Raw genomic sequence first — 20,905 nt, 5'->3', positions numbered from 1 at the left:
TTAGTTTTTTTAAAAAGAGATAATTCAAAGTATTTGAAAAATTATCATCACTGTAACAAAATGAATCTAGGCTTTGAAACTGTAACTCTATTTCTTAGAATATGAATAATTTAGAGCATGTTACAAAACTTCATAAAAATTCATAATATTTACTTATTACTTACAAATAATGACAATGTTAACCCCAGAAAAGCAATGAACTTAGTGGTAGACTATGTGCTATGCCTGTGGAAAGAACTGGACTAAATCTTCAACAACACAATAATATTAATCAATAATGCTAACTCTTAATATGTCAAAGAGTATCAAACAAGAATTTAAAACATTTGCTTTTAAAGATAAAACTTATTGATATATTTCCTGTATTTGAATTAGAACATAAAGATGTGAGGATATTTATAAATACCAAAAACATTATTGTTATATGTTAGCCCATAATCATTATAACCTTGATCATTATCTATAACACTATTATCTAAATTGTGTTTAATTTCCAAGATCATATTCAATATACACAGAAAAATAAACTATGATTTTATTTTATGAATAAAGAATGAAAAAAGCTTTAAAATTGGTATTTTGGATCAAAAATGTTATGCTACACATATAAAAATTCATTAAAACATTTGAAAATGAAAATTGAAAAAGAAAACAATAAACAGCATATCTACTACCATGAAGCGAGGATATTTATGCCTCTTATTGAGTAGAGAAACTAGAAACCATCCAATTGTCCACATCCTACAGTAAATTAAATTTCACAATTAAACACAAACCCTGATACCCGGAGTCTACTAGCATGAAAAAACAGAGAATCCTCTTGAATTCCCTGGTGCAATTAAGCACTTTCTGAAAAGGACAGTGAGCGCACTGTCACTAAATCAAAAATTGACAACTGTGAATCTACAAAACTGAAATGCTTCCACACACCCAAGGACACTCTCATTCTAGTGAATAGATAAAGTATAGAATGTGAAAAAAAAGAAACAAAACAAAACAGCTGCCAGCTTTGTATCTGATAGAAAATTAGTCTCTAGAATATTAAAAAAAAGAACTAAGGATTTCTTTCTTTTTATTTATTTTTTAAACTTTATTTTAAAAAACAAAGATAAAAGAAAAAAATTTAACATTTTTGCATAAATGTATACAAATACATTTTTGTCAGTGCTTGGCTTTTTTTTTTCTTTTTTTAAGGTTTGATACTCTGCATTAAGGTCTTACTAGTTACAATGAGCAAAAAGTACATGTAAAACAGGATGTAACCCGGAATTAGTCAATGTTTTCTTGGTGTGTAAGGATTGAGCATAATGTTTTTTGTTTGTTTGTTTTCTTTTCTTTTTTTTTCTTCTTGAACTTCACACAGTCTGTGAGTTGTATCTGGGGCAGTCCAAGCCTCTGGGGTTGGCATCCCACTATCAGTGACTGCATATTATGTCTGTTCTTTTCTGACTGGGTTATCTCACTTAGGATGATATTCTCTAGATGCAACCATTTTCTTAAGAATTTGGTTAAGTCATTGTTTCTGATAGCTGAGTAGTACTCCATTGTGTAAATGTACCACAATTTTTGTATCCATTCATCTACTGAAGGACATCTGGGTTATTTCCAGCTTCTGGCTATTATAAATAGAGCTGCAATGAACATTGTGGTGCATAACTCTTTCTTGTATGTTGGAGCATCTCTGGGGAAAATGCCCAGAAGTAGAATAACTGGATCTTCAGGTAGGACTATGTCCAATTTTCTGAGTAATCGCCAGACTGATTTCCAGAGTGGTTGTATCAGTTTACAACACCACCAACAGTGGAGAAGTATTCCTCTTTCTCCACAACCTTGCCAACATTTGCTGTCATCTGAATTTTGGATCTTGGCCAATCTGACTGGTGTGAGGTGGAATCTCAGGGTTGTTTTGATTTGCATTTCCCTGATGGCTAAGACTATACTTTCAGGGATGATTTCTATAGTTTGTTGTTACTAAAGGGTTCTTAAAGATAAAATACAAATGATTGCTACCCTTTAAAGTGTTCAACCTTTTTACCCACTCACTATCTTGAGAATTTTATTTAACTAAGTTAAGAAAGCAAACACGCACAGAGAGAGAGAGAGAGAGAGAAAGAGAGAGAGAGAGAGAGAGAGAGAGAGAGAGGGGGGGGGGGGAGAGCGAGAGAGAGAGAGAGAGAGGGAGGGAGAGCGAGAGAGAGAGAGAGAGAGAGAGTGAGAGAGAGAGAGAGAGAGAGAGAGAGAGAGAGAGAGAGAGATAGAGAAAGAGACAGACAGAGAGAGAGAGATTATGATGCCTTAAATGTTGAAAATGAGGAACAATTACTATTGTTGGGCTTATAAACTGAAACAACCACTGTGAAAATTAGAAAAATTAGAAAATGATAAGTTCCTAAAAAGGCTGAAAATAGACCTACAATAAATGCCAGATATATTACTTTGGACATCTTCCCAAAAGACTGTACACATTACTACAAAGAAACTTTGTTATCCATGGTTGTTGCTTCACCTTTCACAATATCCATGGAAATTAAACAGCCTAATTGTCTATAGACTAATGAATATACAGTAAGGACAGTATATTTATACTATGGGATACTCCTTAGCTTTTAAGGCAGAAGGAAATTATAAAAATTACCGGTAAATGGACATTACTAGAAACAAAAATCCTTAGTGAGGAAAGGAAAGACATCATGTTTCTTCTAAATTCTGAAAATCATATTTTAATTTGTTGATACATGCATTTCATTTAGAATACCAGATAGATATTTCAGAGGAAAAAAAACACAGAAGGGTTAACTGGGTTGAAAGAAAAGAGGACAGAGTAAAGAGGAGAATGTGGGCAGAAATAACTAACACTGAAGTTCTAACCAGAGCAATTATGCAACAAAAAGAGATCAAAGTGATACAAACTGGAAAGGAGGACTTCAAGATATCACTGTTTGCAGATTATATGATAGTATTGCCTACATAATCGACCCCAAAAAGTTTACCAGTGAATTCCTGCAGCTGATAAAAAATTTCAGAAAAAATAGAGGCATATAAAATTAATTCAAATAAATGAGTATCCTTCCTTTATACAAATAAGTGGGCTGCGGAAGAAAATAGAAAAACAACACGATTCAAAATGGTCACAATAAATAAATAAATAAATAAATAAATAAATAAATAAATAAATAAATAAATAAATAAATAAATAAATAAAACATCTAAGGAAGTGCTTGACATCCCTAGTCATAAGGGAACTGCAAATCAAAACGATCCTGAGACTCCACTTTATCCCAGTCAGAATGCCTAAGATCAATATCTCAGATGACTGCAGATGTGGAGATAGAGGAACACTTCTCCACTGTTTATGGGATGGTAAACTGGTACAACCACTCTAGAAAACAGTGTGGAGGTTCCTCAGAATATTGGACATAGTTTTACTTGAAGACCCAGTTATTCCACTTCTGTGCATGCACCACAGAGAAGCTGCAGCATACAACAAAGACACATGTACCACAATGTTCATAGCAGCCCTATTTATAATAGCCAGAATCTGGAAAGAACCCAGATGTCCTTCAGTAGATGAATGGATACAAATATTGTGGTATATTTACACAATGGAGTACTACTCAGCTCTCAGAAACAATGACTTTATGAAAATTAAAAAAAAAATGGATGCATCTAGAGAATATCATCCTGAGTGAGGTAACCCAGTCACAAAAGAACAGACATAATATGCAGTCACTGATAATTGGATACTAACCCCAAAAAGCTCTGAATACCCCAGAAACAACTAACTTGCAGGCCAAACAAAGTTCAAGAATAACAAAGGCCATTCATTTTAAAATACTGAATTCTTTAATAAATGGTTTCTCTAACATATAAAATGTTTTAACAAAAAGTAAATTGCTATGTGTTAGAGCACACAAGCCTCTGAAACAGAAGTGTGAAGCCTGAACTATTTCCATAATTTCATATGAACCACACAGGAACACACACACACACACACACACACACACACACACACACAAAGAAAAAAAATGAAAAGAAAAAAAGTTCTGAAATATATTTTGAGATATATCTAGTCCATAAGGGAAAGAGATGCCGCTTAGCTTAGTTAATCAAATGCTAGTTTCACAAACTGTCATTTATTTCCTTCATTTTCCATTCAAATCACATCAGCTACATGTTTTCCATCTCAAATTTCTGCTTTGTTCTCCTTAATTTCATTGCTATTTCCTTGTGACAATAAGTATGTTCTCAACCTTTCAGTGCTTCTATGTGTCTGATGTGTCATCATTTCATTCTCCATATGTTCAACACTAAGCCTACAAAATGCAGATAGATCTAAAGAGTTAATCTTTCTGATCATTACCAAATTTGCCAATTTATTTGCTTGCATCTTTGTGAGGTATTTGTATGATGATCTATGTCTTGCTCCATCATGACTATTATCTCTTTTGTCTTTAATTTTAGGACAACCAAGATGACTGCTCATATATTTGTTCCTTTCCTAAGGAATTAAAATCCAAACAAGATAAGTAATTCATAAGTTTGTTTCACTGATAGATAATGATAGATAGATGATATTACTTTAATTTCTCCTTGATATAATAGCTTTAAATTTTTTGTTTCTGCTAGAGAAATATTAGAATAATTTTCAAGTGTTTCTATACTCATGAGCACTTTTAGGATAATAAGACAGTACTATAACAATTTAGGTAATTGATATTATTACTAGCTTACTTCACAGTTCTAAAAAAAATTATTCAGGATACTTACTACCTACAGGATTACTTACTAATATATTAAGTAATTATTATTAGTAATAATACTAATATATTAGTATTCTTCATCAGAGGATACATTTTATTTCTACCTTCTTAATCTGGCATAGTAAATGACAATATATACAGATAGATATTCATAATAGATATTCACAACACATGCACACACACAACACAAGTATAGGTGAGGTGCATAAGGTAAGCACCAAACAAGTAGCTTTCTGATGATGGTAATTTTCTCTTATACAACTTTGCTCCCAGCAAGTCAATATCCACATTGTAAGAGATTTCACATAAGTATATGGCATTTATAAAATCTTTTCTATTTAGTCATTGAAGATTATATAAAATTGTGTTTACATGAATACTCCAAAACTATTCAATAACACAACCTCTAGTAGAGCTTAAAAAGCTTGAATGGAAAAAACACATCAATATTAGTTTGCTTCAAACTCTTGGCAGTAAGAAGTGACAACAAGGTTGATGGATGTATTACCTGTTGGAGTGATAAGTCCTGGTGATAAGAGGCCTGGTACTGCATGGGGAAGAAGTCGTGCATTATCTTGCAATACTCCCAAAGAACGCTTAGGGGGCCTGCCAGGCCTTGAACTGTTGGAAAACAAAGATAAAGCTCAAATACCATTACTTGATACATTTGCTTTCAGAATCTTACATAATTGTCCAGAATAAATAAAACATTACTTTAGAGACTATGCACTGTAATGAGTTAATAAGGAAAACCAAGAGTTCACAATAAATTTTAGAATGTAATTATGGTTAATATTAAAGCTGCCAAGAATCAATTTTCACTTTACTTTTCATTTGTATGCCAGTACTTTGCAATAAAAGTCGCCTATTGTGAAAATTCCCTAAACTACATCTTGTTCTTAAAACTATGCAATCCCTGGCATCAATACATGCTGTTAAGGTCTAAGGCAGTGAGTCACAGAATTCAGACTGTACAAAATTGGGCAGTATAAGGCTGGACTTACTATTGCAGAGGAGATGGGTACAGAGCTGTGAGTTATGGAATAAAACATAGTGTCCATTATCATTTCCACAGCTGCTGGAAACCCATAAGGAACAATGGAACTTCGTTCCTAGTATGTTGATTTTGTACAGCCTCTTTTCGTGTGACCACACAAAGAGAATTTGCCATGTAGGCTGTCTTTTTCTCAAATCAAATGTTTCTTCACACAGTTTTGCTAGTCCACTGAGAATCTTGTATAATGTGTCATATTCACCCTTCTCCATTCACCCTTCTCCATCTCTTCTCTGTTCCATATCCTCCCAACTTTCTGTCTTCTTTGGTTTGAACCCATCAAGTACAACTTGTGCTACCCACATATTCTAGTAGAACCAACACTTAAAACTGTTAATGAAAACTGTTACAATCACATATTCTTAGCTCTTGTGCAAAGCTCAGAAGTGATATTTTCAGAAACTCTAATTTATAGTTCAGGGGTAGAAAGCCTGCTCTGAATTCACACAGTCCTGAGTTTAATCATGAGTACAAAAGGATGGGTAATAAATAAATTTCAGTTCCAATAATAAAATACAAATATGTATATCTGTTTTTATGATTCCATACCCTTATATGGTAATCTAAACTAATCATTTAGAAATTGACACAATTTTCAGACATATGAACAATAAAATATTAGAATAAAGTTATTCTCAAGTTACTAGGCTTTTGCATTACATTTATATTTTTAGCTCTGTTGCAGTATTGCACTGACAGTGTGTTTGCGGATATCAGAGAACTAGTGGGAGGCCATCTCTCCTTTTAGCAAATAGGTACTGGAGATAGATCTCAGGTTCTTGGGTTTACCAACAAGTATCTTTATCTATTGAAAAATCTTGCAGGTCCCATATTTCACATATTATTTTTAATCTTGCATAAGATGCTGTTATTTTCTTATTAGAAAGGCATTTTATAAAGGATAAAAGGACTTTCGATTAAAACTGCAGAATACTATGTTATATACACTGAACATTAAAATATGTGTGTGTGTGTGTGTGTGTGTGTGTGTGTGTGTGTGTGGTTTATTCAGATATGCAACATTTCCAAAACAATGGCTCCATGTTTAAAGAGATAAAAGTTGAACTACAGCCTGTCAACCTTGCAGTAGTGAGCTCTTAGAGGTGCCCTGGAGTGCCAAGAGGTGTGGGGACTGAATGTGTGCTTGGCTCTGCATTAGAGTGGTGTCCGCGGAGTGATACCATGTGGGCCGATATAGGTTAAGCCATTCATTTTGATATTTCCTGCAATATAGAGATTCCACTTTGACTTCTAAAATTTGATGGATATATACTGGAGAGTTCATGGATTGTGTCACATCTAACACACATGGATATAAACTGCAGGAAATCCAATTCTTCATTCTTTTATGCTTTTCATTGTCTAGTTTATCCTCTTAGCATGATTAATTGTGAGTCACTCAAAGTAGACCATGAGCTCAATGAACACATATGCATGGCTAGTGGTATATGTCACTTAATCTTTACGAATTCTTATGGTTTGTAGCATGCAGGAAGCCCGGTAAATAGTTAATTAGACCTGTTTGTTGACAGATGAGAAATATTTATTTCACTGTTTCCAAATATTCTTAGTGTGTTTTTTCTACATAATAAAACGAGTAGAGAGCTATTTCTACCAACTTATTCATCAGAAAATCATTGCGTTTCAGGTCATGTACTCTCCTGCAATTATATAAGCATCAGATTATGATTTCTTCAACCTTGACTATATAATGTCAAAGAAGTATATAGTAGATGTTAATTTATTATGCTTTTAGAGACACAAGGAGCTTAAAGATCTGATTAACAACTAACTGCTCCAGCAATTATGTGTGTGTGTGTGTGTGTGTGTGTGTGTGTGTGTGTGTGTGTGTGTGTGTGTATAATCATATAACTTACCCAGTCATCCAGTAAATAAATATGTACTCGGTATCCACTGCCTGTGGTAGTGCTATACATAGGTTAAAATGTAAGCTGAATAAATGTTTTGTTATGATTTTTTTATTAGTATAATGTGAAAACACAGAACAAGTTATGTCTTTGAAAAATGTATATTCTAGTGACATGAATACATGCCTGCGCTATCAGTTAAATTTTTATTGACTCTTTAATGAGGATGGTGATGTGATATCTTTTTTAAAACGTGAAAAAGTGTCTGAATAGAAATCCCCTGAAGATATCATCAACTTTAATTTTTTGCAAGATTTAAGCACCTAGAATAGAGTTATTGAAATTAGGTTAGTAAAATTAATCTATTATTAGTAAAATTATATTAAATATAAAATATAATTGATATTATTTGTAATTACAGACTGAATTACAATATATAGTAAAACATTAGTACTTCTAAATTTCCCATTTCTTTTACAAGATAATTCAGAGAAAATGATGAAAGACTATGTAGAATTCTTTAAAAGTTGGGAAACAGCACACATTTTGATAGATAATCCTGTGATGTTTCTTATCTTAAAAAGCTTTATTATCATCAGGCAAATACTTATATATTAATCAAGACAAATAAACATGTGGCAATCTAACTAGGAAACTGTTATTTGGATGACAATTTAATCAGTTTAGGTTGAAAGGTCCATCACTGCAACATCCTGTTTCCACTAAAATATTGATTGCATTACTGATCTCCATAATGCTTTACGTTATAGGGCACAAATAACAATGTAATTACTCTTTAATTGAATGATAATTGTTTCTTGGCAATTATTTGTTTCAGTTTAATTACAAGGTTATTTGTATGGTGTAAAATGAAACACCCCCTCCTTTAAAGTTCCTACACAAATAGCTCTGCTATTATGTCAACCTTATGTACTATATAAAAAGAAGTTGCTAAGAAACATGTCAAATAACCCCACAAAATAGTTATGATAATCCTACATTATTTAGGTAAACTATTAAGAGATTCTGTTTTATACATTTAATACCACTGTAACATCTAAAAATTATTGAACATTTAAATTATTTCAGTGTCCGGATTTTATCTAGGCCTGTTTATGTAATTTATCCTAATAAGCTTTCTTCTTCATTTGATAAAAACTGTTTAGCAGAATTTAATGAGTAATATTTGTTAAAAATAACATAAATATTAATGGTGCTTTATACTTCTATGATTGAACTAGAGTCACAATCAACTTATAAACTGTGTAACATTGGCATTTCTCCAAGAGAGATCAGTATACCTAGGAACAACACATGACATTCTGTGCCATTCTATTTCCAGTTGTAATGTACATTGAAGATGATTCTCTCCTCACTGAGACTATGAAACATCCCTGTTAAACTTTTTTAAAAATTTCATACAACTATCCATTTATGAATCAAAGAGTAAAATGAAAGCAATTAACTGGTTTCTTTGTTTGAAATATAAAAAACAATGCTAAAACCCATAGTGCCTTGAATCATTTCATTATTTGATATGAATTTTATGAGTAGTAGTTAATTTAATGGTAAATAACATTAGATAATCTTTATCAGTTAACTTTTTGTACTATTCCTTAAAGAAACAAAGAATGTATTCTGTGAAAGACTTAAATAACAGCCAAAGATTTATTTACTGGCAGTTAAGGATATATTCACTGGCAGCATGTGATAACACTTCAACTGAACTCCTTAAAAGGGAACAGTCCGCAGTAATGCAAGACTCAGTCTTTACTTTTTGGAATTATTGATGTTTAAAATCCTTCAATACAGTATCATAAATGAGTAATATCTTACAGTAAATGTTCAAACTAAGACCCGGCAATATTTCTGAAGGAGTTGTCTACCTGCCTATGAAAGCACTTTTAATGATTACCTATGTGAGTACTTAACTGAGTCTATATATATATATATATATGCTGAAACACTAAAAATTTTAATTGTATCATGGATTAATATTTGGGGTTGACGTTCATTACAATGTATCAAAGATGCCAATGGTAGTTAAACTCTACCTGACCTTTCTGTGTTTATAGAGAAAAACAAATTCTGCACAGCAACCAGAATTCATCCTTTCTCAGGGATAGTAAAATAATCAGTTGTCTAACCATTGCACTAGATTGTATTTCAGTCTATATCAACAGCAGCAGCATCCTATTCAGCAACTAAGAAAATATGTAATTCATGAAAAATGAGCATCTAGCATTCATCATAAATAAAATAAATCAAGTCCAGAACTAAAAATAGATCATTATGGTTACTCTTATAGAATAGTGCTTATGTGAAACTAGACATCAAGCTGTTCTTGGTTAGTGGTAGCTTAAGTATCTCTGAGAGCTATGAACACAAGGAGAAAATATTATTTGTTCATTATATTTGTGGTAATTTTAAGCATACACAAAAGGTAAATGTGGACTTGTTGAATGAAAGATGTATTTTAGTACTGAAAACTTTTGGAAAAATATATTTAGTGTAAGGATACTGAAAAGATAAAGGATGCCCTCCAGTTTAAAGGACTAATGCATATAATGTCAAGTTTCATGGGAAAAATCCATGTTTATGCATTCTTATTATAAGTGTAAGGAATTGAATTGCTTACAGTTATTACTTAATATTGAGATATTTCATCTCCTTGCTAATATTAAATATTTGCTTGAAGCCTAACTGAAGAAGAAATCAGATGACATTGAAAACTTAAGAGTGGGATAATTACATCATATAAGGTGTAACTGAGAAGTTATTTTATACTTCATTTGCCAGACTGTACTAGAAATGTAGTCTAGGTTTGGTGTTGCTATATTTGCAGGAGTTTGTTGTTGGACATACATTTACTGAATTCTCATAAAGTTTTAGTATAAAAAACAAAAGCTTTATAGTGGAAATGCTGTTTTCTGATATGAATTATTTGGAGATACTTTTGATTCTGCTTTAATATATCCTGTTAACATCAATAGACTCAATGTTCCTTAGCAAACTTCAGAATGCTTCAAATTAAAGAAACAACTCAACCAATGTATATCAAATCAGTTACAGGTAGCTTTGGAAAAAAATAAAGGCATCATTAAGTATATAACTTTAGAAAACATCTAGCAAGAGTTTGAAATTTATATTTGATGCACTATCGTTTTAAAATCAGCGTATTCATCCCCAAACCCAACTCTCCAGTCTTCTCTTGTTGTCTCTCCTTGCCAATCTCCAGCATTTGTATTTCACTATTATATGTATTATCAACATTTAAATTCTATTTTTAGTTACATCTGATACTCTAGATCATGTCTTCATTGCTTCATCATGCTCTATGTATTGCGGATTGCCCCACTGTTTTTAATACAATCTACTGAAAATGTTCCAAAAATTATAATTAAATATTTCTTTCATCGTGTTTTTTTCTGTTCTTGTAGAGCTAATGTTTTTTAGTTACTACATATAAAATAAAGTATATGTATATATCAGTTCTGGCATTACATGTGGCAACATGCCAACTGGACTACTAGATTTACTCTGTTAATTATAGTACTTGCTAGAAGAACTCTTTCACTGTGAAAAATGCCACAGTATTTGGGTTGCTGAAGCCAATGTTTTTAAACTCTGCTACCTTGGGAAGGGTTCACATAGTCTGCTGTGCTGACTGCTATTTTAAGTTTTGTTTAGTTTCATTTTTCCTCTGCCTGCTAGCCTATATCAACATATTGACTATATTTAATAGTTTTTCCAAGGGATTCTTTAAAATGAACATTAAAGACTCTATTAAAACTAATAAGAGCATAGTTTTTCATACTGACCATATAAAGTCTCTTCAGCAAATGCCAGCATGTATATTCCCTTAATGATCTCAATATTTATCACTTCAAATATAAAATTTAATCAGCAAAAACAGCCATCATAGTGTTAATGTCCAACTTAAGTGATCTTAGAAAGGTAAATTGGTTGATTAGTAAAGTGAAAATAATTACCTTCCTTATATTGATTGATAGGAATTCAACTATATTGCTATATTCATAGACAAGTGCATCACTCAACACTCATCAAAGAAGTTTCTTGCAATAGGTAGCAATTGACTCAAAGACCTACAAATGAACAATGTGTGAAAGAGAGACTGGAGCTCTCAGTTCTAGACAGGATAGCTTTATAAATTCCCTCCTCACACGGCTGAAGGATCTATACAGAACAGGTAGAGAGATTTTTAAGGGTAAGTATAGTTGAATGACTTTAAGATACAGTGGCTTCCAGATACAGCAAGACCATGCACAAATTAACCCACAGAGACTGTGGCAGAATGTGCTTAGCTTGCACAATTTCAAGCAAGACAAAAGCCCAGTACTAAAAGGAAGAAATGAGACAAGCTTTCTATCCATACATGTTTTGTGTATATGTATGCATAATTTTGAAGGATCATTAACAAAGCCTAATTTCAAATCTGAAAATGATTATGTACTATATGTCAACAAAAATTTTCTTCAATTTATATGTTGAAATAAATGTAAAATGCTATTAGGTTATTTGAATTCACTGCTCAACACTATGATTTTACCCTCTAAAATATATCTACCTTACTTCATTAAAGGTGTTCAATGCATAAAATTATAATTAACTCTCGTGACCCATCTCACAGAACAATTCCACCTACATATAATGTCAAAGACTGTCTTCAGAATCTTAAAAATCATATAGGAGGTTTTAATATCTTAGTGAAAACTATGGCCTAGCAAGGTCACTTTGAATGTATTTAGATGATATATGTACAAATTATGTCTCAGGCATCCAACCCAGAAATGGCCCTTTTTGCCAGTAAGAGCTTTGCAATAGTGACATTTAACCTTGATCTCACAAAACATATCATTTACCTAGAAATCAAGAAATAGCTTTATATACAGATATCTTAGTAGGAAACTACTTCTTCCTGACAGGTTAAGCAGGTTCCCCACAAGTTACCCAAAAATATACCTAAAGTATCTCTGATGTGGCCTGAAAACTAGTGTCAGACAAACCAGACATTATCTCCAGAAGATTCTTAATATCACTTAATTTTGCTTCCACATATATTTTCTTTCGGAGGACAGTATATCCGTCTACTAGAACTTGGAGGGATGTATTTTCATAGAATACCCTGCAGAGACTTGACCTTAATCATACAAAAAACCATGTGGCTTTGCCTATTTGTAACCAGAAATTAGCTTGAGGATGTCAGCCTCAGTGGTGGTCATGAAACAAACTTGTTTTTCAGTTTCTACTCATCATGGTGATGATACGTAAGTAATACAACCAAACAAAAAAACTATGCAACGATCTATTGTGAGAAATTCCTGTCATGCACGCAACCACAACCACAAGCATACCAAATATTTATTATAGCTTACTATCAGAGACTTTGAAACAGAGCTTCACCAGAACATAAGACATCCACAAGAATCTAATATGATAATATCAGAGACCAAAGATATTATAGTTTGGATCTTAATTGTCCCTTCAAAAAAGACTGATAATCTCTTTATTTCCATCCAGTGGCACTATTCAGAAGTTATGAAACATAGGAGGCAGAGTCCTCTTCCAAGAATTATGTGATATGTGTGCCCCAGAACAATGGGATATGTTGCTTACTTTACCTCTCTCTCCCCACCCCACTCATCTTTTCCCTCTCTCCTTACTGACTCTCATGGGGTTAGCATCCCCTGTCACATGCCTTGCCGAAAGAGCTAGAGTAGTCTGAGATATCTTAAACTAGGAAACAAAATGTATCTTTTCAAATCTAAGTTGTTTTTCTTAGATACATTAGTTTTTCTTGGGTGATTTGCCTTTAGCAGCTATCATCTCTCTGCTGATAATGGTAGGACCTTAAGGGCAACCTCCTCAATCTCTAAAAAGATTTTGACTGTCTTCGTATTATGGTGGTAACCATAGCTGCTATAAGTTTATTCTTGGAACAGTTATGCTAAGTGGCTTTCTTATGGCCAGTGAGTGGCTAAATATTCATGATAACATAAGCAGCTCTGTTATACACAGGGAGTTATTAAGAATGAAAATAAAAGATATGAGGATGTGAGGGAGGGAGGCATTAAGGGGAGTTGGAGAAGAAAGTAGTGGAATACATGCTAAATATACATTAATTAAATGTATGAAACATTCAAAGAATAAAACACGTTAATTGAAAATCATTTTAAAGGTTTACAGAACCTGTTGTGACCAAGAAAATCTCTATCGTAATGTCATGCATTAAAAATAAAAACAAATCTTAAGCCAAAACAAAAAATAATAAAAACTCAAAGGTGAGTGTTACATTATCTTACTTTAAAATGTGTTGTGAATCTACATTCAAAGTATCATTGGTATTTTCATAAATACAGACACATTTACCAATGCAGTACAACAGAAAGCCAAGAAGTTGATAAACATATTTACACTAACAAAAAATGCTCCAAACATATCAAGATTTAGAAAAATGTTACTTGCAAAGTTGAATAAATTTCTTTAAAATTATGCTTCATAGAAATAGAATATGATTTATGTGGAACCCAAACAATTCAATAATAAGAAAAAACTCTAATAGGTATGATTCTGTGCAGAAAACAATTTTTTAACTTTTTTATTAGATATTCTGTGCATTTTCATTCACAGTTCAGATGTTATCCCTTTCCCACAATCCTACCCCCATCCCCTCCCATTGCCTCCATGAAGGTGTTCCTTTCCCAACCACCCTCTTTCAACCACCCTCTCCCAGCTCAGCATTCCCCTACACTGAGAAAATGGGCCTTCACTGGAACAAAGGCCTCTTCTCCCATTGATGTCAGAAAATGCTATCTTCTGCTGCATATGCACAGAAGGTGGATGCCTCAGTCTTTCTCAGAAGGAAGAACAAAACGTTCATGGGAAGAACTAAAGGGACAAATAGAAGAACAAAGTTTGGAGAAAAGATCATTCAGAGACTGCTTCAACTATGGATACACCCCATAAACTCCCAATAAACCCAAGCACTATTGCTGATGCCAAGTAGTTCTTACTGGAAAGAACCTGATATGATGCCTCCTCAGAGGCTCTGCCAGAGCCATATTTATACAGAGGAGGACACTTGCAGCTAACTATCAGACTGAACATGAGGACCCCAGTGAAGGAGCTAGAGAAAGGAGAGAAGGAGCTGAAAGGGTCTGCAACTCCATGGGAAAAACAAAATTATCAACTATCCAAACCCACCACAGCTCCCAGGAACTAAAACACCAACCAATGAGTTCACTTAGATACACCCATGGCCCCAGGTTCATATACAGCAGAAAATTCTTAATAAAAAATAAGAAATTAGCTAATAAGTATATGAAAAGTTATTACAAATCTTATACCATGAGTTGAAAAACAGCTATAATGAGATATTATTTCACTCCTCTTGGAATGGTTATTATCAAAGAGAAGGGATAGATTGGTGGCAAGGGTGTTGAAAAAAGAACAGAAAGTATGGAAGGGTAAATTTATAAAACTGTATTGAAAATTGCATGAATCTCCTAAAATATACAAGAAAAGTAGAACATTTATTTGAGTCAGCTGTCGTACTACTGAATATAGATCCAAAGTAAGTTGAATAATAGGTTAAAGAGTTACTTAAATCATCAGATTTATTTTTTTTTACTATTCAAAATTGGTATCTACTAGGTCAAGAGATCATCAGCTGATAAGTGGACAAAGCATAGATAACACACACACAGATTAGCCATTATTTAGTTTAAAATTATTTTGTGAAAATGTGGGCAAAATTAAAAACTATTGAGTGAAATAATTTAAGCACATAGGTGTAAATCATTGGCTGATTTCACTCATATTTGAAATCTAAGGAGGTCAGTTGTGACAGAAGCAGAAAGTTGAAGGAAAACTGTCCTAAGCTGGGACAGAAAAATGAGAGGGGAGGGAAAATATTTGTCACAGGATTTATAATCACATTTCTAGGTAACTGTTACTGGTCAAAGAAATATAAGAAAGACCACTGAAAAGCGTTAATATGACAGATTTCACATTGTGTATATTTTAACATAGTTTCACAATAAGTGAATAAAATGGTACATTCTCTTTTCTCTCTTTCCCTATTATTTTAAAGCCATATAAATTTGAACAGATCCAAACATCACAACCAGATATGAAGACAAAGTAGCAAGGGAAACTAAATATATTCTAACCCACTTCACACATACAAAAGTATTTTTCTTCTTGAGTTATAATTTCCAAGTTCTATGTGAGTTTCTTTGTGCCACATTTCTCAGTTTAATTAGATTGACACTATATTGTAATAATGGCACCATGCATTTTATTTGACCATGTTTCTAGTACAATGCTATTTTTACTTCTTTTAGCTTTGCAAAGTCAATGATTACATCACATTCAGACAAGCAATTTTAAATCTTTTTTAGTATTATCTTCTTGAAATTAAACATACATACAAATATACAAAGTACATATACACAAAATTGGGCAGTTTATTATTTTTCTGTTTACTATCTCTAGTTTCAAGTGACATCATAAGAATAAACTATTCTGAGATACTTTACTAAAACCACAATATTATATATTCAAATCTATAATTTGTATGATGAGACTGATATAGGAAAAAATTTTAAAAGTATATAAATATGTAAAATTTTATTTAGGGTCTTACTTTTTGAACACATTTTCAGATGAGGATTTCTTGAGCACTACTTTTTTAAAATTTGTATTGGATATGTTATTTATTTACATTTCAAATGGTATCTCCCTTCCAGGTTTCACCTCCTAAAATCCTCTATCTCCTCCCCTATGCTTCTATGAGGGTACACCCCCACCCACTTGTTCACTCCAGACTTACGGAACTCACATTCCTTTACACTGGGTCATAGAAACTCCACAAGACCAAGGGTCTCTTATACCACTGATGTCAGATAAGGCTCTCCTTTCCTTCATATTCAGCTGCAGCTAGTGCTCTTAAATGAATAGCCTTCTCCCATTTCAGAGTTTTAGAGGTACAATAAAAGCCAAATTTAATGATTGCTAAGTATTGTCCCCTAACTAGCTTTAAAGAGCAGAATAAACAGGTGGCAATGTTATTAGGCGGTACAACAGAAGAAGACCACACTGAATATTTTTACAATCTAAATTTAGAAAAGGAACATTTATTTTTAATTGACAAGATGCAAAAATTTAAAGGCTTTTTTTCAGTTTCATAGTTAGATGCTAGGATTCTACTACACATGCATTTAATTAGGAAAGCCTTAAATAAATTCAGCTTGAAGAGAAGGGGGAGTAATGCTTGTTGATGAGCAAGGTAATTCTCAATTTACATTAAGAAACATGAAAATTATTTATTTCAAATACCTTTCAAAGTAACATTCAGAAAGGAAAGGGCTTGCGTTTTGGCAAATTCTTGCTGACAAGCTACTATTCCCTTTATCTTCCTGTCTTCCAGAAAGTTAGTGGTTGAATTTAACCTAAACTACTCATTTACCCTTTGTATATAACATATTATGAGGTGCTTTTCAATGATTATTCACTGCTAAAGAGTGCAAACTCTCTGACAGCTTCCTTTAAATTCTTGTGGTTAAATGAGCATTTCACAAAATCTCTTTGCATCTGCACACATTATAATTTACACATTAAATACAACAGAGTTTCACCTTAGGCCCACTGCCAAGAACAATCATTTAAAATCTTTTTTATCTTTTCACAAAAAGATAATTATAAATGTTAAAATGGCAGGAAAGTTACTGTTGTGAGAAAGCGTTCTGAATAGTCTTCCCCGAATGAACTCGGAAATATGAAAAAAAATAAAATAAAAATATGGGCCAGAAAAATTTTTGTGTGTTAGAGGCAACATGTCAAGTAGAAAGGACGACATCTTCAGATAAATCTGCCATAGATCTATTTAATTGTCCCAAGAACAACCAGGCTCCCTTTGTACTAAATGGACAGGAACAGTACCAAACACTTATCATAGGTGCTCACTGGTAAAAAGCCAATACTGAATTATATATGCAAGAGGTGGTTTACTAATTTTACTTCCCATAAGTTGCCACTATCTAATAACTTAGTAACTATATTTTCCCTAAAGAGAATTATGCTCATTTAATTGGTCTATTGTTGCAACCTGAATGTGTATAGTCTAATCTTGGAGCCTCTTCCTCCACACTACAGGTGCTTCCCTTTCGCTAATTAAACATTAACTTTGTGCAATTGTTGGTGCTCTAAAATTAGTGGTTAATTACCTCTGACTAAGAATACTACAGAAAGTCTAAGTAACTTGTGTTCCAGATAAATTGCAATGAATACAAGATGTTTCCGTCCTCTGTCCTCTGAACCATTTTGCTGGATGACTAGTTTATTTTCCAAAAATTCTGCCTAAAACAGCATTGTTTTGTACATTTTTGTTTCTTGAAAGACTGACTGGGGTGTACGATGTGGGTAAAATGCATTCATTGAGGAGATCTGCTGTATTATTTAGGACCTAAGTTCAAAGTCAAAAGTCATAGGGCTTTTGTCCCAACCTTGCTACATGTATTGTTTTAACGTTCCTTCTCTTATTTTGATTCTTTTTCTACTGACTAATGTAAAAATATACATACATCTTTGAATAAACAACTATAACTCAAAATAGCAGTTTTAATTATTGAATAAAATAGTTAAACACATATTCCTTCATTTTTGAGAATTACAATCATGCATACAATGAAATATGATATTTCTCTACCTTATTTATTCCCTATAACTTCCTCCCTATCTTCCAGCATGCCTCTATCCCAACTTCTTAACTTTTTTTGTTTTGGTAAAGCACTAAGTCCAATAAATGCTGCCTATCTGTGAATTTGTTTGGGGCCATCCACTGGAACGTAGGAAAGCTACATTTGGCCTCATCTTCTAAAAATGTGATTCTCATTTCCCTAGTAAATGTCCACTGTTAAAAGGTTCTTTGTAACAGTGAAACCTATAGTTTTATGCCAAAATGCTTTTAAAAATATGTACATATATCTCTTTTTTTCCTTAAATAAAGCTAAAAAAAAAACTAAACTGAACTAAAGAGTGAGACCTGGACATCATCTACTCCATCTATGCTTGGACTTCACCTAACTTTATTTTGTGGAGGTAATTATGGCTGCCATAATTTCATGTATGCATTAGTCTTGTCCTGATCAGAAAACAGCACTTCTCTCATCTTACAGCTCTTTGATTCTCTCCAATTCTACTATGATATTCCCTGAGCTTAGGCTAGAGTGATATAGATCTCCTTTTGAGAGCAGAGTATCCATTCTCTTATTCTCATCACTTTAGCTGGTTATACGTCATTTATGCTGTGAATCAGTAACATGCTTGAATCATCTTATATCCATTTGCAACCACTAATTGTGTGTATAACTTTCCAATGTAAATATTAAGAACTTCTTAGTAGTATCTTGAAATTAGCTATGGTTGAAGTGTTTACACCATGGAAACCAGCAGAAATGTTCAGTTCATACTCTTGACCATTCTACTGTATTTCTAACATAAAAGGTGTTACTTTATATAAATTTTTAAGAAAAAATAATACTTAGTTGCATTTTTAGTATAAGGAAGATAAAGTTTTTGATCCATTATTATTTCCAGATGTATCACCTTTGTTACTATGAAAATCATTTAAATTCTAGATTTCAGATTTCTAAACAACAAGCTAAAAGTACTGAAATCTAAATTGTAAAGGAATAAATATGAAAATGCACATGCACATGGTTATTGTATGATCATGAAAGTGATAGTGAGAGATAAAGAGGTAAACATAATTACCTGGCATGACATCTTTAATACTGGTAATGAATAATATCACAACAATTGTTAGTAGCACTATAATCACAGAGCTGTTAAACTGAAAAGTCTTCATTGTTTCAGGATTTTTCTTCTTGCATGTTGATGCTGGGGCATAAAGCAGTTCATGTTCTATGGCAACACCTTATCACTGTGGTTTGGGCAAAACTCCTTAGAATGTCTAACCCTAACTAATAGTTAGAATCAGTAAATGAAAGTAGAGGAGAAGAATACTAGTCACGTTTGAATTGGCATTTATATTTGCTGTTTTTTTTTTTTATCTTAAATTCAACTCCATCATTCCAGGATACTCTATTCTTTAGTATGAAAAACTGAGACAAGGAAAACTTCTTCAGATGAGTTCTATTTTTTTTTTTTTTGATTTTTTTAATTGAACAACTTTATTTTAAAAAACATAGATAAATATACAGATTTTAAAAGCATTTTTGCATAAAAGTATATAAATACATTTTTTCAGTACTTGAATTTTTTAAAGGTTTGATAGTATGCATTAAAATTAAAGAATATCGAATGGCTGAGAAGCATCTAAGGAAGTCTCAACATCCTTAGCCATCAGGTAAATGCAAATTAAAACAATCCTGAGATTCTACATCACACCAGTCAGATTGGCCAAGATCGAAAACTCAGATGACAGCAGATGCTGGTGAGGATGCTGAGAAAGAGGAACACTCCTCCATTGTTGCTGGGGTGGTAAACTGGTACAACCACTCTGGAAATCAGTCTGGCAGTTCCTCAGAAAATTGGACATAGTACTACTTGAAGACCCAGTTATTCCACTTCTGGACATATACTCCAGAGAAGCTCCAACATACAACAAAGACACATGCACCACAATGTTCATAGCAACCCTATTTATAATAGCCAGAAGCTGGAAAGAATCCAGATGTCCTTCAGTAGATGGATGGATACAAAAAATTGTGGTATATTTACACAATGGAGTACTACTCAGCTATCAGAAACAATGGCTTTATGAAATTCTTAAGCAAATTGATGCTTCTAGAAAATATCATCCTGAGTGAAATAACCCAGTCACAAAAGAATAGACATAATATGAAGTCACTGATAATTGGATACTAACCCCAGAATGCTCTGAACACCCCAGAAACAACACACAGACTATATGAAGTTCAAGAAAAGAACAAAGGCCAAAAAAAAAGAAAAGAAAAGAAAATGAAAAACCATTATGCTTAATCTTTACACACCAAAAACATTGACTATTTCCAGGTTACATCTTGTTTTACAAGTAATTTATGCTCATTTTAACTAGTAAGACTTTAATGCATACTATCAAATCTTAAAAAAAAATCAATACTGACAAAAATGTATTCATATACTATTATGCAAAAATTCTTTAAATCTGTACATTTATCTTTGTCTTTTTTAAATAA

At 32.7% G+C, this 20,905-nt stretch overlaps 1 protein-coding gene across 1 annotated transcript in view; it reads right to left on the bottom strand.

Annotated features, from left to right (window-relative positions):
* Positions 1-20,905, bottom strand: part of DACH2 (dachshund family transcription factor 2) — a gene marked incomplete at both ends in the record, with an annotated part of 540,251 nt that overhangs the window by 286,758 nt on the left and 232,588 nt on the right. Inside the window, one exon of the mRNA XM_080910121.1 lies at positions 5,269-5,381. Coding sequence (XP_080766247.1) covers positions 5,269-5,381 — 113 coding nt within the window. The remainder of the gene's footprint in view (positions 1-5,268; positions 5,382-20,905) is intronic.

This window comes from Micromys minutus (genome assembly GCF_963924665.1).
Source record: "Micromys minutus genome assembly, chromosome: X".
NCBI lineage: Eukaryota > Metazoa > Chordata > Mammalia > Rodentia > Muridae > Micromys > Micromys minutus.
The sequence above is the reverse complement of the archived record's forward strand: the minus strand, read 5'-3'. Positions and strand labels throughout refer to the sequence as shown.